The sequence below is a fragment of the Synchiropus splendidus genome, chromosome 11 (genome assembly GCF_027744825.2).
Source record: "Synchiropus splendidus isolate RoL2022-P1 chromosome 11, RoL_Sspl_1.0, whole genome shotgun sequence".
In the NCBI taxonomy this organism is placed as follows: Eukaryota; Metazoa; Chordata; class Actinopteri; order Syngnathiformes; family Callionymidae; genus Synchiropus; species Synchiropus splendidus.
In genome coordinates, this window is record NC_071344.1 from 1,726,043 (window position 1) to 1,746,470 (window position 20,428).

Sequence of the window (20,428 nt, forward strand, 5' to 3'; positions counted from 1 at the left end):
ATTCAGTTGCAGCAAAAATAACCTTTTAATTAGGTGCTGATTTATATCTCCGACACATTCCAAAGCCAGAATAAATCACCCCGTGTGTCGATTTGGGGCCATGTTGTTGGGCGAAAACAGCAAAATACAGGATTGGATCATCTACTTTTGAAACTTCAGGTCGGATTTAATGGCCTGTTGCAAGTAGAAGTGGGGTCCTGGGGTGCAGGGGGCATACAACAGGCAACGTAGGGCACACCTGCTGCAGGACAGACGTCCATCGTAAGACATTGTGGGGTCCCTACTGACCCTCAGCATCGTGGTGGACAGACGGACGCCTTTGTTTCAGGGTTGTCTTGAACTCATTCATAGCTCAGACCGAGCAGTGACAATCAAATGAATATGAATAATTTACCAAATAAATGAGCTCAGTTTAATTGAAAAAACAGAAACATTTTATATTCTAAGAGCATTTTGAGTTCCCACTTGCTCTCATTTATTCATCTTTTTTCTAAAACAAAAGCCAATTCCAATCATGAAAATTAAATATTGCGTTGCCAAATGAAATACGTGCCATTCATCACAGCACAGATTCACTGGAGGGCTGTCACGTTCCATTCAAATTCACAGCTGCGTCGCTCCGCACAACACAAGCCTGCAGGACTCCTGGACGACAGACCCGCCGCACCAAGCCCTGCAATACTGTGAGCGCCCGGCGATGTCATGTTAAAACAATAATGGGCCACTGGTGGAGCCCAGCAGGTGGCCGACAAGTCGGGGAGCTGCTCCACACCCTGCAGCACCTGGGCTCCCTGTGGCACATTAGATGTCACAGACTCATCTCTGGTCCTCAGCAGGTTGAAGGGGCTCGACCTCCTCGACAAGACAACTCCTTCAGATGCAAAGCTGCACGTAGCTGTGCTCAAGAACATGTTCTCCTGCTGCACCGCTACAAACAGTCTGGTCTGAGTTCACAGATGACATCACCCGCTCCCTTCTCAAGACATTATGATACAATAGTTCAAAAAAAAAACCTGAAAATGAAGTCAATAGAGGCGTCCAAACAGTGAAGGAAAATCATTTTCAATATGTTTTTCATGCTGAAATGTTACGAAACGTGAAAACTCTTCCTCACATCACTCTGTATGTGAGACAAACTCTCAAAGCTCGTCGGAGAAAAACATCACACTCAAAGCATTGGAATATTTCCTCATGACTCACAGGAGGGTGAGTCATGATCCAAGTCCCCCCCACCTCCAAAAAAAAAAAAAATCCCTCAATTTGGCTGTAGAGAGTGTGAAGGCAGCGCTCACTATCAGCCCACTCTGTCGACAAAAGAGTGGGATTTTCATTTAAGCCGTGATGTGTCTGTCGCGTATGACGATTGTGGAAGGTTGTATACAATTGTGTGTGACTATATGTAACTCTTTTCTTCATCCATCGATTAAATGACGCCTTCAAATCAATGGTTATCAACACTCCACACAGTCTACGATCAAGCTGAGATGAATAACCCTGAGAAGCTCCAATGATTTTCTTCTACGTTCAGCCGCTGTGGAGTTGCAGCTTTCTGAATCAGTCACGCTGAAGTTTATTCTTCCTCGATAACAAAAATAAAGTATAGCCATCAGGTCTTCTGAAAACCAACAGTTCAGCAATTCTCAACTGGTGGGTCACGACCCGAAGGTGGCCCCTCTCTGTTTGGCCCTCTTGAGGTCACATCATGCAATGGTCTTCCATGCCATTGTCCCTCACTATCTATTAATTCATTTAAGTCATTTTTAAATGTAGTTCATTTACACATGTATTTTAACTTTATACACCGTACTGTTACCTTATTTGCAGTATGTTTATTATTATATTTTCATGGTTCTTTTTTCAAGGTCTTTCTGATATTCACTGATTTTTATTTAAATGTAAACCGTTAAATACTTTATTTCCCTCGTAATGTATGGCCAAGATATCATTTTTAGTATATAATAATAATAATAATAATAATAATAATAAACATCAATCCAGCATATAGACAACAGTCTGAAACTGAGAATGCTGCTCCTGAATAACAATATATATGGATGGAAATTTTAAGTTAAAATATATAAAAATAAATGATAATAAAAATTCAAAGATGCATCATAATGTCATGCATCTTTGAGTGTAATTGGATATTGTGATTTTCAGTGGTGCTCATGCCAGAATGGATTTCACTTTGGGTCTGGCCAGGCGAGATGTTTACCAGCTCAGGCTCACCAGCAAAACTGAAGGGAGCCTCTTCCAAACGCTCTGAAGAAAAGTACTCATCTGCGACTTCTCAAACTGCGTCCTGCACTGGTCCTCCTCCTCCTGTGGTGTCACAGTCCATATGGTGCCGCAACACTGTTGGTCTCCTGTGGCCACACTTCCCACGATGCATCTGCAGCTCTGGGCTTCGGAGGGAGCTGATAGGCTGCGAGGACTGTGATATCGACCAGCTCGCGCCTGGTGTGAGGTCAGAATGGCGCAGCAGACAAGTGAGTCCAGACAACACACACCGTCGAGATTTCAACCTTGGTATTCCTGCCAAAGATCTCCCTCTGTCTCATCTTAGTCATGACTGCTTTTTATTCCTCAAATAAAGTCCATTCAAATCTACATTATTCATCTGCAAAATGACAAAAATCACACAAATATATATGTTTCTCACATCACAACAAAGATGCATATGCATGAATGTGCTTCAGATGCTCACTCTGAATCCCTTCATTTGCGTGAAACACAACTCAATCGAATGAATTCCCAATATTTTCATCTTATTAGAGGTCATCCTCGCCACTTCACACTGTGCGACCTTTTTATTAAACTTCTAATTCCCTGATTACACTTGCTCACTTTCATATTTCAATAAAAATCCCTTTATTTTTCCGCTCTGCCGCTTGCCACAGCTCACATCTGCTCCTGCCACTGTCTAAGTCCATGCAGAGAAAACACAGCTTAGCGCAGATCAATCCCATTGAGTCCGACTCTTTTCACTAGTCAGGGGATCAATAGAGCCTGTTCCACGTCCCTCTGCAATATCCATGCTTGCACACATGCACCAGCACGGACACACAGTTTAATGACATGCCATGGAGAGCAGACACACCCTTCGGAGATGACCTATCGGCCTCGCGGCTAACTCTCCTGCCGGGGGGAGAGAGAGGTTTATTATGGCGAGGCTGCTAGTGCTCCAGGTCTACAGTGGCTTTGCACTGCTTTATTCTGGAGGAGACAAAACCACACGCCACTTACGACTTGTGTAAACCTTGCCTGATCTTTTGATCGGTGAAATATTGCAGAATGGTATTTTAACATGCATATGAGGGGTTTGCAAAAGGCCATATATCCCAACGAATATCCCCAAATGATTCAATGTTCACAAGTGTCATCATAAACTAAAATATATGGGACTGCAGAGAACACATTGGAAAGCAAGGGCTCAAAAAGGTTAGTGTCTGTGGCTTCTGTTTTCAATTTGGGGTTGGTACAATGATACTGACGTTGAAAATTCATAGTGCCTTTGCTGGGAAAGGACGTGCACATTGAGCTAACTTCGACCCATATTGTGATTCAAAGAATGTGTGGGCGATATAACGACATTAGATTGTGAACGACTTGAGCATGTTGATGATCTGGGGAGATCGTATGGATCGTCTTTGTCACATTCTATACACTATAGATCTACGCTCAAGTGGCGCCGCTGACTCTCAGAAACACAGACCACACTCTTGTCATGAGCTCACATTGTCCTGCCTCGCATTCACCTTTGAAGCCAACAAGCAAAACGTGACTTTGAGTTGTTTGTTTTTTTACACATGATGTGGCTCTAACTTCAGGGCAGAAAGATGGAGCGTTCTTGTCTTGTATTATAATTGTATAATAATAATAATAATAATACATGGCTGGAATTTTTTAGTGAATGCTAAAAAATAAATAAAAATAAATAATTCACGCCACGCCTAAGACAGAAGTCCAGAGCTAACAGCGCTAGGTGCTAAGGTGACATCCCTAATTTTAAGTGATGGGAATCTGTCATGATGAAATAGCAACAAGCTAAGCTAAAGCAGTGGGGTCATTAAGTTCAATAACCAGACATGGTTGTTGGATTTTTCTTAAAGTGGGCTTTTTTCTATTTGAAATTTTAGTCGAATTCACTTCAGCTAGACAGGGCAGTCATAATCCAGTCTGAGGTCACTTCCGCCGTCTTGCCCACTTCCGACTCCAACAGGCACCAGACGCCGTTCCAGCGCCATTGAAATGGACTTTGCCGGAGCCATTAAATGTGTTTATGGTTACGTCACTTCTTAAAAGCAAACCCCTGCAAGTCAAAAAGGGCCTCAGTGCTTCTCACTCCAACAGACTCATTAGTCAAAGCGCTGTTCCAAATTGGAATTCACCTAATTCGCATCAGCCATTTCCTCTTCTTCTTGTCTTCAGCAGGAAAGAGAGTACCGCATCCGTCACGGCCTCAAGAGCGAGTCGCATCCCCTAACATTCTCAAGTGTAAACTGAACAAGAGTGTTGGTCGAGCTCGGCGAGGGCAGCTGACGTGGGTGGGTTAGTCCAGAAAAATCATCCAAAAATGAATCATCGCATTTCCAGAAACGTCATTGGAATCTTTTCACAGATTTGGTGGCGGTACTTAAAGCTGGTGTCTTGAGGGCTTCTCTAAACAAGGTAAACCACTGGCAAGTGCACCTCCGTGACACACACAACCTTCGTAGGTTCAGCCAAGCAGGGTATTGAATTTTTGGCCAAGGGTTTTTAAGGCGAATACTAAAATTAGAAGCTCTAATGTGCCTGAGTCTCACTCCTCAAAGAATGACCTACTTCCTAGGAAGGTAATCAACAGAGGCGGTTTGGATGACATTGTCTTTTGGGGAACATCGGCCGGATCCCAACGTTGCTGTGCAAGTAAACAAATGGGCTGTGAATGAAAGAAAGTGTATACCTTATTTACCCCCTGAGGGGCAAACTGCGATTACGGCGGCCACGTGACGGGGCCTGGAGTAATCAGAGATTTGGAATCTTCCTGAGGGACAACTCCAAACATCACACCAGAACAGGGGGAACAAACCTCATTTGATAGCGAGACGACCACTGAGCTTTGGCGGCCCTAATAAACTGAATTAAAATGGCACTTAAAATTTAAGTGCTGTCTGGCTCCCAAAACTACTTTGTAAAAAACTTAGGGCACAATAAAAGTGTCTGTGTCGAGCACGTGGAAGTTCAGTTGCAAGGCTGCGCTCCATAGACAAGGACGCAGCCAAACACAAGTAATAAAGGCGGGTGACTCTAACGTGTGGCCATCGCGAAGGATTGTGTGAACGTTCTCGCACTACGAGATGAGAGCGGGGAGTGTGACACGTTTGGTGCAAAAAAATTCAATGATAAAGTGCCTTCAGCATAGAATGAATAAAGAAAGAAAGAAGCATTATTGTGGTGAATGGTAAAAATATAATGTACCGTAATTTGTGGACTATAAGCCAGTGCTTTTCTCTCGCGGTCTGAGCCCCGCGGCTTATACAACATCGCTGGATTTTTACAGGCTGAAATCAGATTAAATCAGAGGCGATGAAATCAGAGGCTTTGTGTTTACCCTTAAAGCACTGAAAATGCACCGTTTTCGCCCCATGTACACAGCTCAGTCAACTGAGTTGATCACCTGGAGGTCTGGAATCGAGAAGCAGCCGCTGAGGCCGGCAGTGGTGTCGGAACTTTGGGCACGTGGGCAAAAACAACGCATTTTGAGGGCTCTAATGTGACTGAAAGATGTGAGACGCTGTCTCAAGATGAAGTGCATTCGGCTCAGAAGCCTAACCTGAACGCAAGCGAGTCGGGTTTTGGGCGCTGACTTGGTGCCGGCTGGAGAGCTGCACCTTGTCTATTGTGAGTGCAGCGTAGATAAATCAAGACACTTCGTATAAACACAGCTTGTTTCCACTAGTTCCTCACTCTTGACGCTGGCCCCGTTTTGAAAACCAGTTTTGAAAAGCGTTTTTAAACCGCTGAACCAACGACGTGTCCACAATGTAGACAGTACCACTTATAGACCGATGCGGCTTATGTATGAACAAGATCTATTTTCCTTCTTAAATTTAATTGGTGCGGCTAATATTCTGGTGGCCTCTATAGTCTGGAAATTACGGTAAATATATGCCATGTAAAGACCATCCTTGGGCGAAGATTTAAAAAGAGTCATGACATTCAAAGGCCAAACATGTTAGTTCAGGTTTTGATGGTGAGGATGATGATGAAGATGAACAACAGCAGTTGGTGAAGGTTGAGGAGCAGAAGTGGGACTCATTCATGTGCGACAGCCCACCTTGTCTCGAGTACTCATCCGTCTCGTGGTGAACCAGATCAGTCACGCAGCCTCCGTAGTGCAGCCTCTGCTCGTGGTCAAAGGCCTTGAGAGTCTCACTCGAGCTGTACGACTTCTGCGTGGGAACACGACACTCCTCTGCATCCAGGGAGGTGGTGTTGTACTGCGAGTCTTTGGAGCAGCGGCTCCGTGTCAGAGAGCGCTGCCTGCGATCCTTTAGGTCCATGCTGCTGAAACGCCGAGCGGCTTTACGCCGTGATTCGGAAGGTAGGAAGGGCCTCCGTAACGCAAGTCTCCACTTCAGTCACCTGCAGAACAGAGACACGGCAGGAGAGAGCAAGACAGAAAACAGTTAGTGCACAATGAATGTACACAGCGCTGAGACTCACTCTGCCTCACACTCCCTGGAGAGTTATGGAGGGAAAGTTCGGGAAGAGGGAGCACAGCCAATGGACATTTCAGCAAGCAGTCAAATATACAAGACATTGGAGTATTGACGCAGGATAAGTAAGGCTATTGTCGAGAGAAACAGAGCAGCCGGTGCTGCGGTCCGCAGAGGTAGCCCACCATCGACCCACCGGGCTGATGAAAAATGGCCAGCCAGCATTTAAATCCATGACATAACAGGCCTCAAAAAGCCTCCAGCCGTCCTAAACGGATGTCAGCCACGCGTGAACGCCGACACAGAGGGAAGGTAATGACAAAACCAGGAGGTTAATTAAAAAAAACAGAGACTAGAAATGACAGATTATCCAGATTGTGTGGAAAGGAATTAAAAAAAAAAACCCCACACACACAGAGGCGAATGCAACAGGAAGGATTGAAGAAGAGGAGAAATGACTTAAGGGCATTGCTAGTCTCTCCCTCATTATCAGAGTGAGAATGAATCCTGCTCCCTGAGAGGCTGTAAAAGATAATCAAACACATCCCAACACAGATGCACAGGAAAACACAGAGAGGCGCCATCACTCACAAGGAGTCGCAGGCACCTTAGCGGGAGCGCGGCTGCCTTGAACCCCGACACCGCCAAAGACAACAGTCGTGTTTCCATAATATCCGCCAAGTTGGGTTCAACGATGCTTGAACACAGACGTATAAATATATATATATATATATGTATGTATAATAAGAATCAGAGCAGAACACGGTCCGGGGATGCAAGTTTTTCCACGCAGTTTAACAATCGGAATCCCGTCGGCGTCACGCTTGCAGATGACTGTGAGGGCAATTGAGTATTTGGCATCCCTGCTGTGGGGCTCTGGCCTGTGGGACTAACTTGTGCAGCTTAGTCTGAGCAGCTGCGATTGACTGAGGGTTAGCTACCGGCGAAACGGCATATTCCGAAATTTCACAATGTCAACGGAGACAAGTTTCAGGCTTAAATCTGACCAAAACTACTTCTTCTTTTGGCATCTCTGATCAGAGATTGAAAAAAAGAGATCAGCCTCCTCCACCTTAGTCTAACTTTAGAATCCTCCTTAGTTTGGCCAGAAATTCATTTGCTGTCTTCCTCCTCCCTAGTCAGCACTTTCTCACCCAGAAAGAGTCAAATATTGACTACTGTCCCCCACGCATCCAAGTCTCAACCTCTTGAAAGGCTTGGTATGAAATGCTTATGGGATTGGGATCTGGACTAAACCAACATCCAGGTGTTTTCCCTGAAGTACTGCACCCCAGGACAACCCTCGATCGTATTCATGATGCTAACTCAGCACGCACAACCTCTGAGCAGCCTGTCTACGTTAGCATTTTCTGGCAGAATGCTTTTAGCATCATCTGCGTAGGTCCTTATACAAGTTCATGGTATACAGCAGTCGATCAGCGGCAAGCATGACAACAGGTCCTAGCTTTTTATATTGTTAATTATGTCTAAATATTTGCAAAAAGACGTCGGTTCTCGTAGTAAATTCTGGTCAGGGTAAAATTCCGGAATATCCCTCAGCCCTGCTGCCTGCACTTTCCTCTCCACCTCCTTGATCTTCATCAGCTCAGACCTCCAAGAACACAAAGTTATGGATTGAGCAGAATAGATGGACAGTCTACAGCAGCCCTTCTCAAACAGTGGGTCCCCCCTGGGGGGGGGGCGAGCATGTGACCTCGGGGAACAGTTGTTGCCGTACTAGAATAAAGAATATTTGCACATGCAGTTTTTAAAATTTCAAACAAATTGATGCAAGTCTCCTCTGTAACAGACAAAAACAATGTTATTAAAGTTATTCTTTATTGGGGGTTGATCCATATTACATTCTTTTTTACTTTTCTTTCATGTTAACAAGAATACAATGTTATACAGGGGTATACTTTACGTAATAATTTTATTGACAAACACAGACAGAGGTGGCGCAGAGCTGGGGGGGTGTGAAACATTTCCTTCTTCCTGAGAAACACTGGTCTCCAGGAATGCAACACCATCTACCTTTTATTTCTTGGTTAGCCATCTATGTAGCAGGATAGTTATATCCTCTCCTTGTGTTTGGTAGGCAGAAATAAATAAAATTGAAGTTTTTGGTTGATGTTTACAAATGGTTGTAATTCATGGAGATACCAGCGGAGTAGCGTGGAGCGACACGTCACGTATCCAACAACCAGTGGCAGAACTTGGCAGCGCTGCAGCCAGCCGTCGCCGTAATAGGGTATTTTGCACGGCGCATTGGAGGAAGAATACGAGCAGCGGAATCGCAGAGAGAAAGAAAAAGGAGGATACAGAATGAGTCACTCTACTCAATGAGGCCTCATTTGAAAATGCTTAGAAGGTAGTATTGAAAAGTGCCCTGCTATGTCCATTGATTAACAGTAGGTATTAAGTCTCATAAAGAGCTCATTATGCGCCGGTATCCATCACTGGAGCTATTAGGAGTTCAACCTTAATGTGTTTGTACCTCGAATGGACAGTGAGGAAATAGACCGGCTCAGAAAATGTGGCGACATTCGAACTAACACGATGCCAACAACAGCCAAGCATTGCTTGAAAGAGTGTGCGGACGACACGCTGAGTGCACTGAGGTTGAGGTAATGATGGGGTAATGACAGGATAATGATAATTATGCATTGGGAAATTCACTTATGCTCCCTCTCAAAGTTATACTCATCAATACAATTCATGATTCATTCAAGGCGAACATCTGAAGGAGCCATATTGTCAGCATTAATGCGATGGAAACTTGTGAACTTTTGAAACACGACAAGCCCACTTCATTATTTGATGGACGACAAAACACTGGTGTCAGTTGGCAAACAACTAATTATGTCCAAAGTGGAAGCCGCAAACTAGTGATTCTTATTGAGCAGACGTTACGACTGAAGAGTCATTTTTAAACAGCCAACTGTTGGACCTCAGATTTCAGCGCAGCCTGAAGTCAACACATGGGTTTCAAGATGCAGAACTGGATTATTTTCCTTCAATTTAACGCACTGTTGGGATGCAATAGTCAAGACATTGATCTGTTTAGTCGCTGCTAAATCAAATCAAGCCACTTCAGTACATCTTTGAAAGAAAAACTACTGAAGGTTTAGCATTTTATTTTAGCTTCCATTTTTGTTTGTTAATTTAATTATATTTAATTATTTGTTTACAAAGTAATTTCCTATATATATATATGTGTGTGTGTGTGTGGACATCAATACTTTTAATACATTTAAAATGTTCATAAAATGAAAAATATTATTGGACTATTTCCCTGATGAATTTATATACTGTTAGAATTTATTGTAAATAAATGAAACGTTCTCATATTTAACATCAGTTTGATCATATACATTGGAAATTCATTTGCCCGTAGTTGTTTCATGACTAAAGAGACGCCACACCACTCATTGTGCCCCTGTGAGGCGAGACCCCAGGTCAAGGATCTCGGTGACCTCCATCCAAATCATCTTGCCTTTGAAGGATCTATGACAACCACTTCTCAGGAAAGCACAATAACTCAGTAGCTGAGTGCAGTTGTGTGCGTCCAATAAACAGAGTTAGACACAGTGAAACAGCAGGGGGTCCATCAGACACATTTCTGTATCACACGTCGTTCCACCCACAAAGATGTTTTCCTCAAGGTCGCCGAGTTCCTCTCACAATTCTTTATAATTTATCAATGACAGCATCCCAACCTCTCGTGATCCCCACACAGTTTCTTCATTTTTCTCAAGTTCAAAGAGAAGCAGGGAATATTCCAAAACACTTTTAGATTCATTTATGATCAGAAAACTCGGCGTGAGCCTCCTTTTGCATCAGTCTTTCATTGACAGATAACACGGGGCGGATAGATGAAGGAGACATTTCCGTGACCGTGAAGTGACCGTGAAATCCAGGCTGAATGAGAAATGTAATTGGAAGACGACAGGGACGGGGGGGGGTTCATTTTGGAAGTGACATGGCTGTTGTTTGGCATATAAGGTGAAACTTTCTCTGCAATGAAGAGTTTGGTGCCAGAACCGGCGGATAGACGTGAGTCATAAAACTCCCTGCAACAGAAGATCAAACCCATTTAATAGAAGGTTAATGATATCAGTGGATTAGCCGGCATCAGCAGAGATCAATTACAAGTCAACTTGACAAACATCCGGAAGACGAGACGTAAATTATTCAACAGAGGAAGCATTATTATCTCATTATGTACGCAAAACTTCCAAGGGACTCGAGACCACTCGAGATGATGAAGTCAAATTCGTCTGGTGCAGCAAACTCAAGAACAAATGTCTTTTCCTTTTCACATTCCAACAGGAGAGGACCTTTGACTGGGTCCTGTCTGGGGCCTTTTTTGCTGCTTCTTTGGTCCCAAAAGTGCCTCAACAGCAACCAACTCCCAAAGAGCGCTGCTCTCTGCAGCCAACAACACATAGAGGGTGTATGAGAGGAACACCAAGTATACATTTCACTTGCAGCTAAAATGATGTCAAAGTTGACGTAGTGACAGCGGATTTTGTTGGACCATTCTTCAGCACATCCTGACTCCAATGGTGCAATACATTGAGGTAAAGGGGACTTTTGCGCCCTATCCTGACAAAAGCAGCCTTCAGCGCAGCATGTAGATGCATTGGCAGCGTGTATTAAGACATTAAAAAACACGAAAATGATGGAGGTCGGGGTTAGGTAAGCCACTGGATGGGGCTCAGTCACACCTTGCACTCCCCCCCATGTATTTTTTTTTCATCCACCACATATTTTAATATGTTATTGAAACATTTTCAACTGTATGACCTTCTAAACCCAGTCTTACTAAATATGTCTGCTGAAGTTCATGTTGCATGATGTGCATTCAGTCGCACATGAAGTGTACATTTCCTTTATATTTAGCAAAAATCATCATAAGAGAGATAAGAGAAAGAAAATATTTCTTTTCCAACAGGTGAGAAACTTCATTTACACTTATCAAACACGTTTGATTTGTGCCGCAACTGAGGAGACTTTGCTCACCTGACACCGAAGAGGAGGCTTACACTACTCAACCAGACACAGAACTGCAGTTACGCCAAGCACAGAAAAGAAATGATCCACCCCGAAGACAGAGGAAGATCCAAGGTCAACTGAGTTCAGACCGCATGAACAAACCTTTGCGCCCAACATACGTCAGCGCGCAGGTTGTTCATACCCTGTGATTTCCCTGCCTCCTTCTTGATAGATACCAAACGCCGCACACTGGAGAAACCTCAGAGGACGTGAGGTGAGCCTCGATCTTCAGCAGCAACTTCAGGATGGACAACCTCCCAAAGCCGATCTATGGAGCAGCCTTGTCAATGAGCATTAATGCAGTCAGTGAGAGAAACTGAACTGGTTTCATGTCCTTTTGTCTAATGACAGCTTGTTCCACTCGCACATTTTCTGCTTCCAACAAGCCAAAAACCATTACACCAACGGCGCCAACTTCTTTTTCACCACCTTCTAATGTGCTTTCCAAGACTTGCTTTTCAGCTGTTTACCATCATTTTCCCGGCTAACAAGCTGCCCCAGATTGTAAGGAAAACTCCATTTAAATATTGATTTATCCGATATGATCTTTGGTCTTACCCCATTCTTCTCCTCCGATAATAATGTGAGATTCTGTTCCGCAGCCATTGTTGGCTCGAACAAAGTATGAACGAACAGCCAAGTGGATTGGCAACTAATTCCCTGGAAGCCAAGCTCTTCATCAGAATATAAATCCTCTCTTTGTCAACATGAGATGAAAATGTTAATTTAATGTCTCTTTCTTTCCACCCTTCTTAATTTGAGAGGAATTTGAATTTGAATAATAGAAACTCTCTTTCAATGTCCCGTTATCACAAAAGACAAAAGTGTGTCTTTACAACTTTGCTTTTTCACTCCTCCACTTAAATGGCTGACACAGTTTGCTCCCAAAGACAAAGAGCGAAAGTGTCGGAGAAACAAAGAGCAGAAAACAACTTGACACTTGAACTTTGCAATGACATTATACGTGTCGGAATTTGGCTTGAAAAACAGTTTGGAATCGCACACAGTTAATGAAAGTATCTCATTAGATCTTATTTTCCCCAGAGAGCCTCTTCTTCTGCCTGACACGGAGCGTCCACGCCGGAAGTGTAAATCCTCATTATTTTGATGTTTAATTTGTTGTTTTCCAGTGAGATCTTCCCGGGGTCTGAGCACTGAATGCAATTAGTATTAACACCACGCTCATAATTAATAACAAATATCTTCCGCAGCATGCTGTTAAAGCAAACATGGATTAAGGCGGTTTAACAATGTTGTTGTGTATCAATAAACATACTGTGTGATCCAGGCCATAACAAGACTTTTTTAAGGGAGCGCAGTCTGGACCAGGACAGAGGAGATCAAGTGGAGTCAGAGTAAAGAAACCTACCGGTGAAGTTCTTCCTCCGCCACTGCAGGGGGCAACACCGGGCACAACATTGCAACTCTGATGCAGTAAGGCCTGTGGTTTTAGTTTACAAATGTAAAGACTGTTGTACAGGTAACTATATTTTAACACGACTCCAATTGTTCTGTGAGAACGTAGAAGTTATAATTTATAACTGTACTCCTCACAGCCAAGCAGTCGCTGTTGCCCAGCGACCAAAGCGGCTTCCACCCACCTCTAAAGTCCCATTATAAACAGTGGGTCAGTTGAAAGCCGCGGCAGCCACGACCTTGTTGCTCCCAAAAATGTTGCATGCAACTCATTGACACATTGATCGGTGTGAGAGAGCACAGAACTTGCCGCACATTTAAGCTCAATTTGTGACTCTTTCCTTCACCTACTTGCACGTAGTCCCACAGTGTCATACCTTTATAGCATTTAAAATATTGTTGATTGAGTGGAGCTCAATGAGACAATACGCATCTGAAAACTAGCCAAGGTTCCACCACTTTGGTGACTGCTCATGATAGGGCGTGAAATATCCAACATCAGTGCTACTCATTATTATGTCTGTCTGGACTGCATGGTTTTAATCACACGAGAAAATGACACCATGCAGGTGAGTAGCAGCTACCGCAGCAAGCCGGAGTCTGCAGGTCAAGGCCAAGCTTTCACAAACATTTTAATGAATCAAAACACGACCAGCTCCAAATGATTGTTTTTAAAAGGTTGCACACCGGTCTTTGTATTCTTTCTGAGACAACAGCGGTCTGCTTCATTTGAAGACGTGAGCCATTGTTAAAGTGTAAAATAAATGACTGTGACTTGTTCGCTGCTGTTGCCAAGTTGAACAAACACTCCACGCACCTGTGGCGCCTGCTTTGTTCCAGTGCAATGCTCCCTCACATTTACATAAAATGCATGTTCTGGAAAAGTGGCAGCCCATATTGTAAACTCATCAAAGGTATATTTAGAAGAGATTTATATTTACTTATCTCTAATATTAATTAACATTTAATTTAATCATATATTATTTTTGCTTTGATGCCTTTCGAATACGGCAATTGATATTGATGATTTAAATTGAAAATTATGAAGTCGCCAGTGTTTTCTTCCTGATAATAATTGCTTTACGCACTTACATTTTTCCAGTTTTTCCAAATGTAAATATTGTAACTATTGAATGAAAGTATAGAAACATATAGTCACTCATTCTCATACAGTGATCCTGTTTATCTATCGGTTTAAAACATGTTTTTCCTATAGGTTTACCCATATATTTACTGAAGAAGGTTACTCAGTTTCTGTTGTTTTTTTCAATATTATTATTATTAGCTTTCACAAACAAAAATTAAACCACATCTAGAAAAACAATTGAGGAGGCCCCAAAACAGAGAGTGTATACTTAAGTGGGCCCCCAGGGTACAATAGGAAATATATAATGTATAAACCAGGGCAGAGGCAGAGCTCAATTTCAATAGCAAATGTATCTGTATGAATTAGATTCTATGTTGCATCCTGGGAGGTGTTATTGATGCCGCTGATATTAATAGAGCCCAGATACAATCTACATTCATTTGGCCAGTTACACTTTCGATGACAAAATGAGACTCGGCAGAGGCCAAGTAAAAATAGTGGCATCAAAATTCATTGCCAGGTGTCCTTAATTTTTCCTTTTTCTGGATGAAGTCAGGAGAGAAACGCAGCTGTGCGTATGAATTGCTATTCACATGGATTAGCATATATAAATATTCCTCAGTGTTCACACGTTTTGAGTGTACCGCGCAATGACCTCTCGCGCACGAGTCTCCTCCACACGGTGAACAGCCATTAATCACGTCTTCCATTCCATGATGGCATTGAAAGTGGCCGCGCGGCATCTACACGTGTAGTTACCCAGGCAAGGACACACAACCAAGACGGGCGATGGCTCTGGTTCAACTGGAGGCTGGAGTGTTGTGTGGGTCCAGCAGCAGCTGTGGGGCGCCCCATGGCTCTTGGTGCCAAAGAAAGTAAGTGTTCTGGCCTCAACATGTTGTGAAGCATTTGGCTTATATTTTGGCTGATTCACGTGATTCTTTTCAGGACTTCAGATCATGAAATATCACATTTGAATTCTGTGTGTGGCACCAGTCGTAAGCGTCTCATTAGCCAGGCAAGACTCCATAAGTCGGCAGTAGACTTTACAAATGAGATTGCCTTTCATCCGTGCCGCCAACCGCACAATGAGGTCACTCAGAAAATGAAACCAGAGACATTCACTGCAAATAAACAACACTCCACTCCAGTTTCAGTTACTTCAGATGACATAAGACCATCACACATTTAAGAGTGGAAAAGTTATTCGCCGCAGACTAATAACGCTTTTCCTCTCAGGGTGTTTGTTTGTGCTTTGTTGCCGATTGTTTGTGAAGGGGTGAACGTTCCCCATGATGTTCCCGTCGGAACAGAATCATTACGAGGAAACGTTGAGGTCACTCCGCAACATGGAATCTCAGCTGTCGCGGGAATTGTCGACGGCAAAGTTGCTTCATCGATCGGCAAGTGCAGGGAAACTTCATGCATCTTTTCCTCAGCGTCTCTTCTGGCGCGTCGCCGGAATGAACGGGGGTATCCACCTAACTTCCTTCCTTCCTTTCCCTTCCTGTGTAATCTCCACACTGGGTTGCACAGTGCCACAGAGCCTCTGTTTATTAGACTAATCCTTAAATCCACATTCTGCAGGCCTCGCAAACGCCTCGCAAAGCTCTAATCGGACTCAAAACAAAGGGATTAGAGATGACATGGTCCCTCTCTCCGTCTCTCCAAGTCTGGAAGAGTGGGCTGACACACATGTGCTGAGAAACCCAGGAGGACTGTTACATACTCCAGCTTGTCACACCCATAATTGCCGAGGACTGATTTGCGCATGCAGACCCTTGTGTGACACACATGCGCTCTTGCGAACACAAGCTGGCAGCGACAAGGAAGCCAGTTAGAGCCAAGGTGCAAACAAACTGGGTAATTACACAAAACTCATGGGAGAAATGATGGACACGATGAGAGCGAGCGGTGGCGAGGAGACAAGTCGACAGCAGGGAGAATGTAAGCAGAAAAGGCAAACACAACAGGCTTATATTATAGACTCAATGTTGATGCAGGAACAACAGAGAAATTACATTCTCACAAGAGTGGAGAATACCGACAGTCCTCTTTAGAAACCACAGGCTTCTCCAAATAACACATCCAAAACAAAGAGCCATCGTATTCAACAGCGTTCAGCCTGTCATCTCTTCATGCATTCATTCAGCCGGAACAGCGTTTACGCCACTGGCCTGGTTTACATGCACACTGACGTCCATTATTGAGCAAGGTCTCCTCCGTTACAGCAGGGGGCGCTGTGACCGCTCCGCAACCTTGTAGTACAGGGGACGGCATAAGTCACACAAAATCAGAGCAAATACTGGGTTAAATCAAACACCTACATTTTGATTTAGCTAAAGACAACACACCTGGGAAAAAAAAACAAAAAAAACTTGCCAGACCACTATCAACTTAACAGGAGAAACACATCTGCAAATTTCATCTTGTACTTTTGCTAGTTGGCAACCTGGCCATAATATTATTGGCATTTACAAACCAGAAACGTCATGGTGCTTGCGACATCTGACGCCCCTAAGATTGGACTCTATGGAGGTGGTTGGAGTTCAAGTCTGCACGATGGCGTCAGTTACGGAGGGTCAACATCAGCAAAGACATTATTGTGTAATTTGACGTGCTACATATAGTCATAAAAGGCCAAATGTTTTATGATGACATTTACGAGTTACTGGTCAGTTGTGTTCTTTGCATTACTGTAGTTTGTCTCAGTCTTCATTTATGTTTAAATATAATAGTAAAACTAAGTGTAGAGAGGTGCATGTCTCTGTCGTGTTTGTAACCTGAAACACTGCCAGTTTTAATTCAGGGTTAAATTGTGCGGTCTGCTGTCTCTTGGCCGTCTACTTTGGACCCTGATCTGGACACAGTTCCTGGACGCTATTGAAGATATTGGCAATAATATGAATCAGTCATCATTAATTCATATTATATTCTCTGATTATTACACAAACTGTCAGTTGTTTGTTTCTTGGTGATAAAAATATTGCCACAATTCTCTCTCCTCAAATAGTCATTTTTCATTGGGATGATTGGTGCTCACACAAATACTTGCTGTGAATGAGCATTTGTTGACGGTCCCTATCTGATGCCCGTGAAACAGTTTGGTGCCAGTACCACTATTTTCACTGTGATTTTTTGCCGAGTCAGCTGCATCACATAACAGTCATTGAAAGTTTCCGAAGTTGAAAATATGTTTAAAACTATGATTCGGAACCACAATACTCTCAGTAACTCAAGTCACTGTCATACACCATGAGACGCCCTTGTAAATCAAATTTAAAGTGTGATGTTAAATTCTCATCGTGCCGATTTGTTTCAGTGGTAAATCCTGTGGAATCTTTTGTTGTCCATCCCAAGTGTCAATCATCACAATCAATAACCGGACCGTTTTTCCTAACGCACCATCAAGTTGTAGATACACCACATATAATATGCATTACATTTCCTTCATCTTTGTTTACTTCCGAGGTCTGTTGAGCGTCGCAGATGCTAACCCAAGTACACTGGCCCCAAGCCAATCCTAAGGAAGCTAACAGCGGGATTAAATGAACTAAACTTCATTGGATTATCTCCTGTCGTCTGACTGAGGTGGGCACATGGATTTGAAGTGGGTTTTACTCAGGGTATATTCGAGTGTGAGCCTCAGTAGAAACATATCATATGCTACATATTTGCTACTTATTGGCTAGGATGCCTCATGCATTGATCTTGAAAACCATTCAGTGATGAGCATGTTAAAGACACTTGTCTGGACCGACTACTGTCCATGCAGATCTGCAAGTCAGGCCAGTGTGAAACAAGTGATACCCGTCTTCACCCTTGGAGAGCTCGCTGCCACAGTCCTGTCAGACAATATGCAATTGTTTGAAATTCTCTTGATAAAGAGCCAAGCTCACAACAGATTTTTATTCTGGCAGCCTGCTCGCCGCATGGCGATTCCAAAAGATCCTCTTCAATCTTCAACGTGAGGGCTGTTTTGATCAGACATTAACAGACTCGCAAGGGAACGTTTCAAGACTAAGCGCTGGTTTGGATGCTACGCTGGACGAGTCCATGCCAGGCTCGATGTTTGATTGGAATATGAGACGATGTCTGTGGGACCCAGCCAAAGGGATTGATAAGACGGTGACGAGAGCCGAATCATATTGTGAGGTGATGGATCACGTCCACGCTCAGCTGTGCGAGTGACGACGGCGATAGCTCCGGTGAAGGTCATGTAATAAATCCAGGCACGGCAGCCAGGAGCGGGATAATGTCAGGAGACGGAGCGCGGAGCCAAGCTACCTGATCTTTTATTCAGTGAGGGAATCCCTGTAAATCTCCATCCAGCCAAGTGGCGTCCAAGCGGCAGGCAGCCATGAGCGCATCTTCACCTCTAACCTGGCGTCAGCCCATGACTCAGGGCAAAGTTCTGAACGGGAACTGACTGCGAGTTATTAAAACAATCGAGTGCTGACAAGCTCGAGCGTTCTGTTGCCACGGGAGCAGGCTAGAGCTTAATAACTCAGTGTCAGGCCTTGACATTCTTACCATCTGTCTGGGTACAATATTCAAATGTGCAATAAATGTCACTGGGGACAGACGGTGACACTGTCTAATTAACACCACCACAGAGGTGACACCGTGGATGCTTCTTCTTTTTTTTGACTGTACTACACGCCTGGTCTGTGTGTGTGTCATGAGTGACATCCACGCAGAGGTGGAAGACGAAGGACAACTGTTGTGTCACTCCGCAGTTTTACAATGAATGTAGCTTTTGTTTAAGGTAAGAGCAGAGCGTGCCACTGGCCGCCGCCGCCGCGCTGTGGAGCGGGACAGACAGCAGACACCGTGTCACCCTGGGGCGCTACGTAAAGGCCAAGCCGCTCTCTTCTTTCTTTAACGCTGAAATGTCAAAAGGGAAGATGGGGAGACCTGATTTCTGTTCCCGCAAGAGTTCAATTTTTTTGGTGGTACCATTTCCCTATTAGTGCTTGAGTGTTACAAGACCTGGAAATGAGTTTCATCAGGGTTCTCACCTGCGCTAAAGACACCTAGGGGGCTCCTGGGCTGGGATTTTAACCCCCCTACGCTGAGCTGTCTTGGTCGATATGTTGTGAAGATAGACCTGCAATGACCGTGTGGACTCGTCGTCTTTTGAGGAGGATGAGTCTGCTTGGTCGGTTCAGGAGGAGGTCGTACGAGTCGCCCTGGCCAACAACGCTCTTGTTCAAAATACCATCAGCCTTTCCTTCGCAGCTGGAGATTAAAGACATGTCCAGGGGACTGATCTACTGCGCTGTAGATCCAAGGATGTTGTCTGACAGAGGTTGTTTTTTCAGAGGTGGTGCTCTGGGGGTTAAAAATGATGTGAGGTTTCATCAAAATGTTCAAATCCTCAATATTTTGGTGAGCTCCAACAATTACGACACAATTTCCTTATGCCTCGACTAATGGATTTAACCCTACCCTGGTATGGACCTGGGGTTTTAGTGGGTCCTCGGCTCTTTAACGCAACACTGATGCAGTGTCCACCGACTGACATCCCTGAGGGTGTGTGCCAGTTGTGAACCATGTGACCAGGCACACGTGGCACATGGAGGTGGCTCGATCCTTGTTGGTAAATTCCACTTGAGCAGACCATTTTCATGTAACAGGCAGCAGAAAGGAGATGACAAAGGTCCTATACTTGCTGTCGGGCCACTGCCTCACTGAGCTGCTGTGCTCAAACAGACCTCATTATGGCATTGATGAAGACGTGGCACAGAGGTTCCCTGGAGAGTCAAGACAAGATGACTCATTTGAAACTTCCCTGAATCAGGGGACCTATGCTGAATGACACAACAATGGCAACTAGCTAACTATCGGCCAGTGCCACCATAAGCCAGGAGCATATACTGAACACTGAACTGCTGAACACGATCCGACACAAAAGAAAGTCAGATGTTAGTCACTGGCTGGTTCCAGCTGTCGTTCAATGGCAAGCAAGAAACGACCTTGCTTGGTTGCTCTCAGCTGTTCATTGCAGGGCAAACTCCAAACTGACTTTTCGCACAGCCCTAGCTTCACATGCAGGCTGAGCGGGAGAATGGAGACCGTGGATTTAGCGCTGTTCACACCTTGATCTTGACAGGACAACAACTTGTCTTTCAGCCCAAACTTGCAGAAGCCAGTGAGCAACATG

The 20,428-nt window shown here is 44.1% G+C and overlaps 1 protein-coding gene across 17 annotated transcripts in view; it reads right to left on the reverse strand.

Moving 5' to 3' along the window:
• Positions 1–20,428, reverse strand: part of tenm2a (teneurin transmembrane protein 2a) — a 252,539-nt gene that overhangs the window by 181,516 nt on the left and 50,595 nt on the right. For all 17 annotated transcript variants that reach the window (XM_053880001.1, XM_053880007.1, XM_053879994.1 and 14 more), the window contains exon 2: positions 6,320–6,627. In XM_053880001.1, coding sequence (XP_053735976.1) covers positions 6,320–6,545 — 226 coding nt within the window. In that variant the 5' untranslated portion in view covers positions 6,546–6,627. The remainder of the gene's footprint in view (positions 1–6,319; positions 6,628–20,428) is intronic.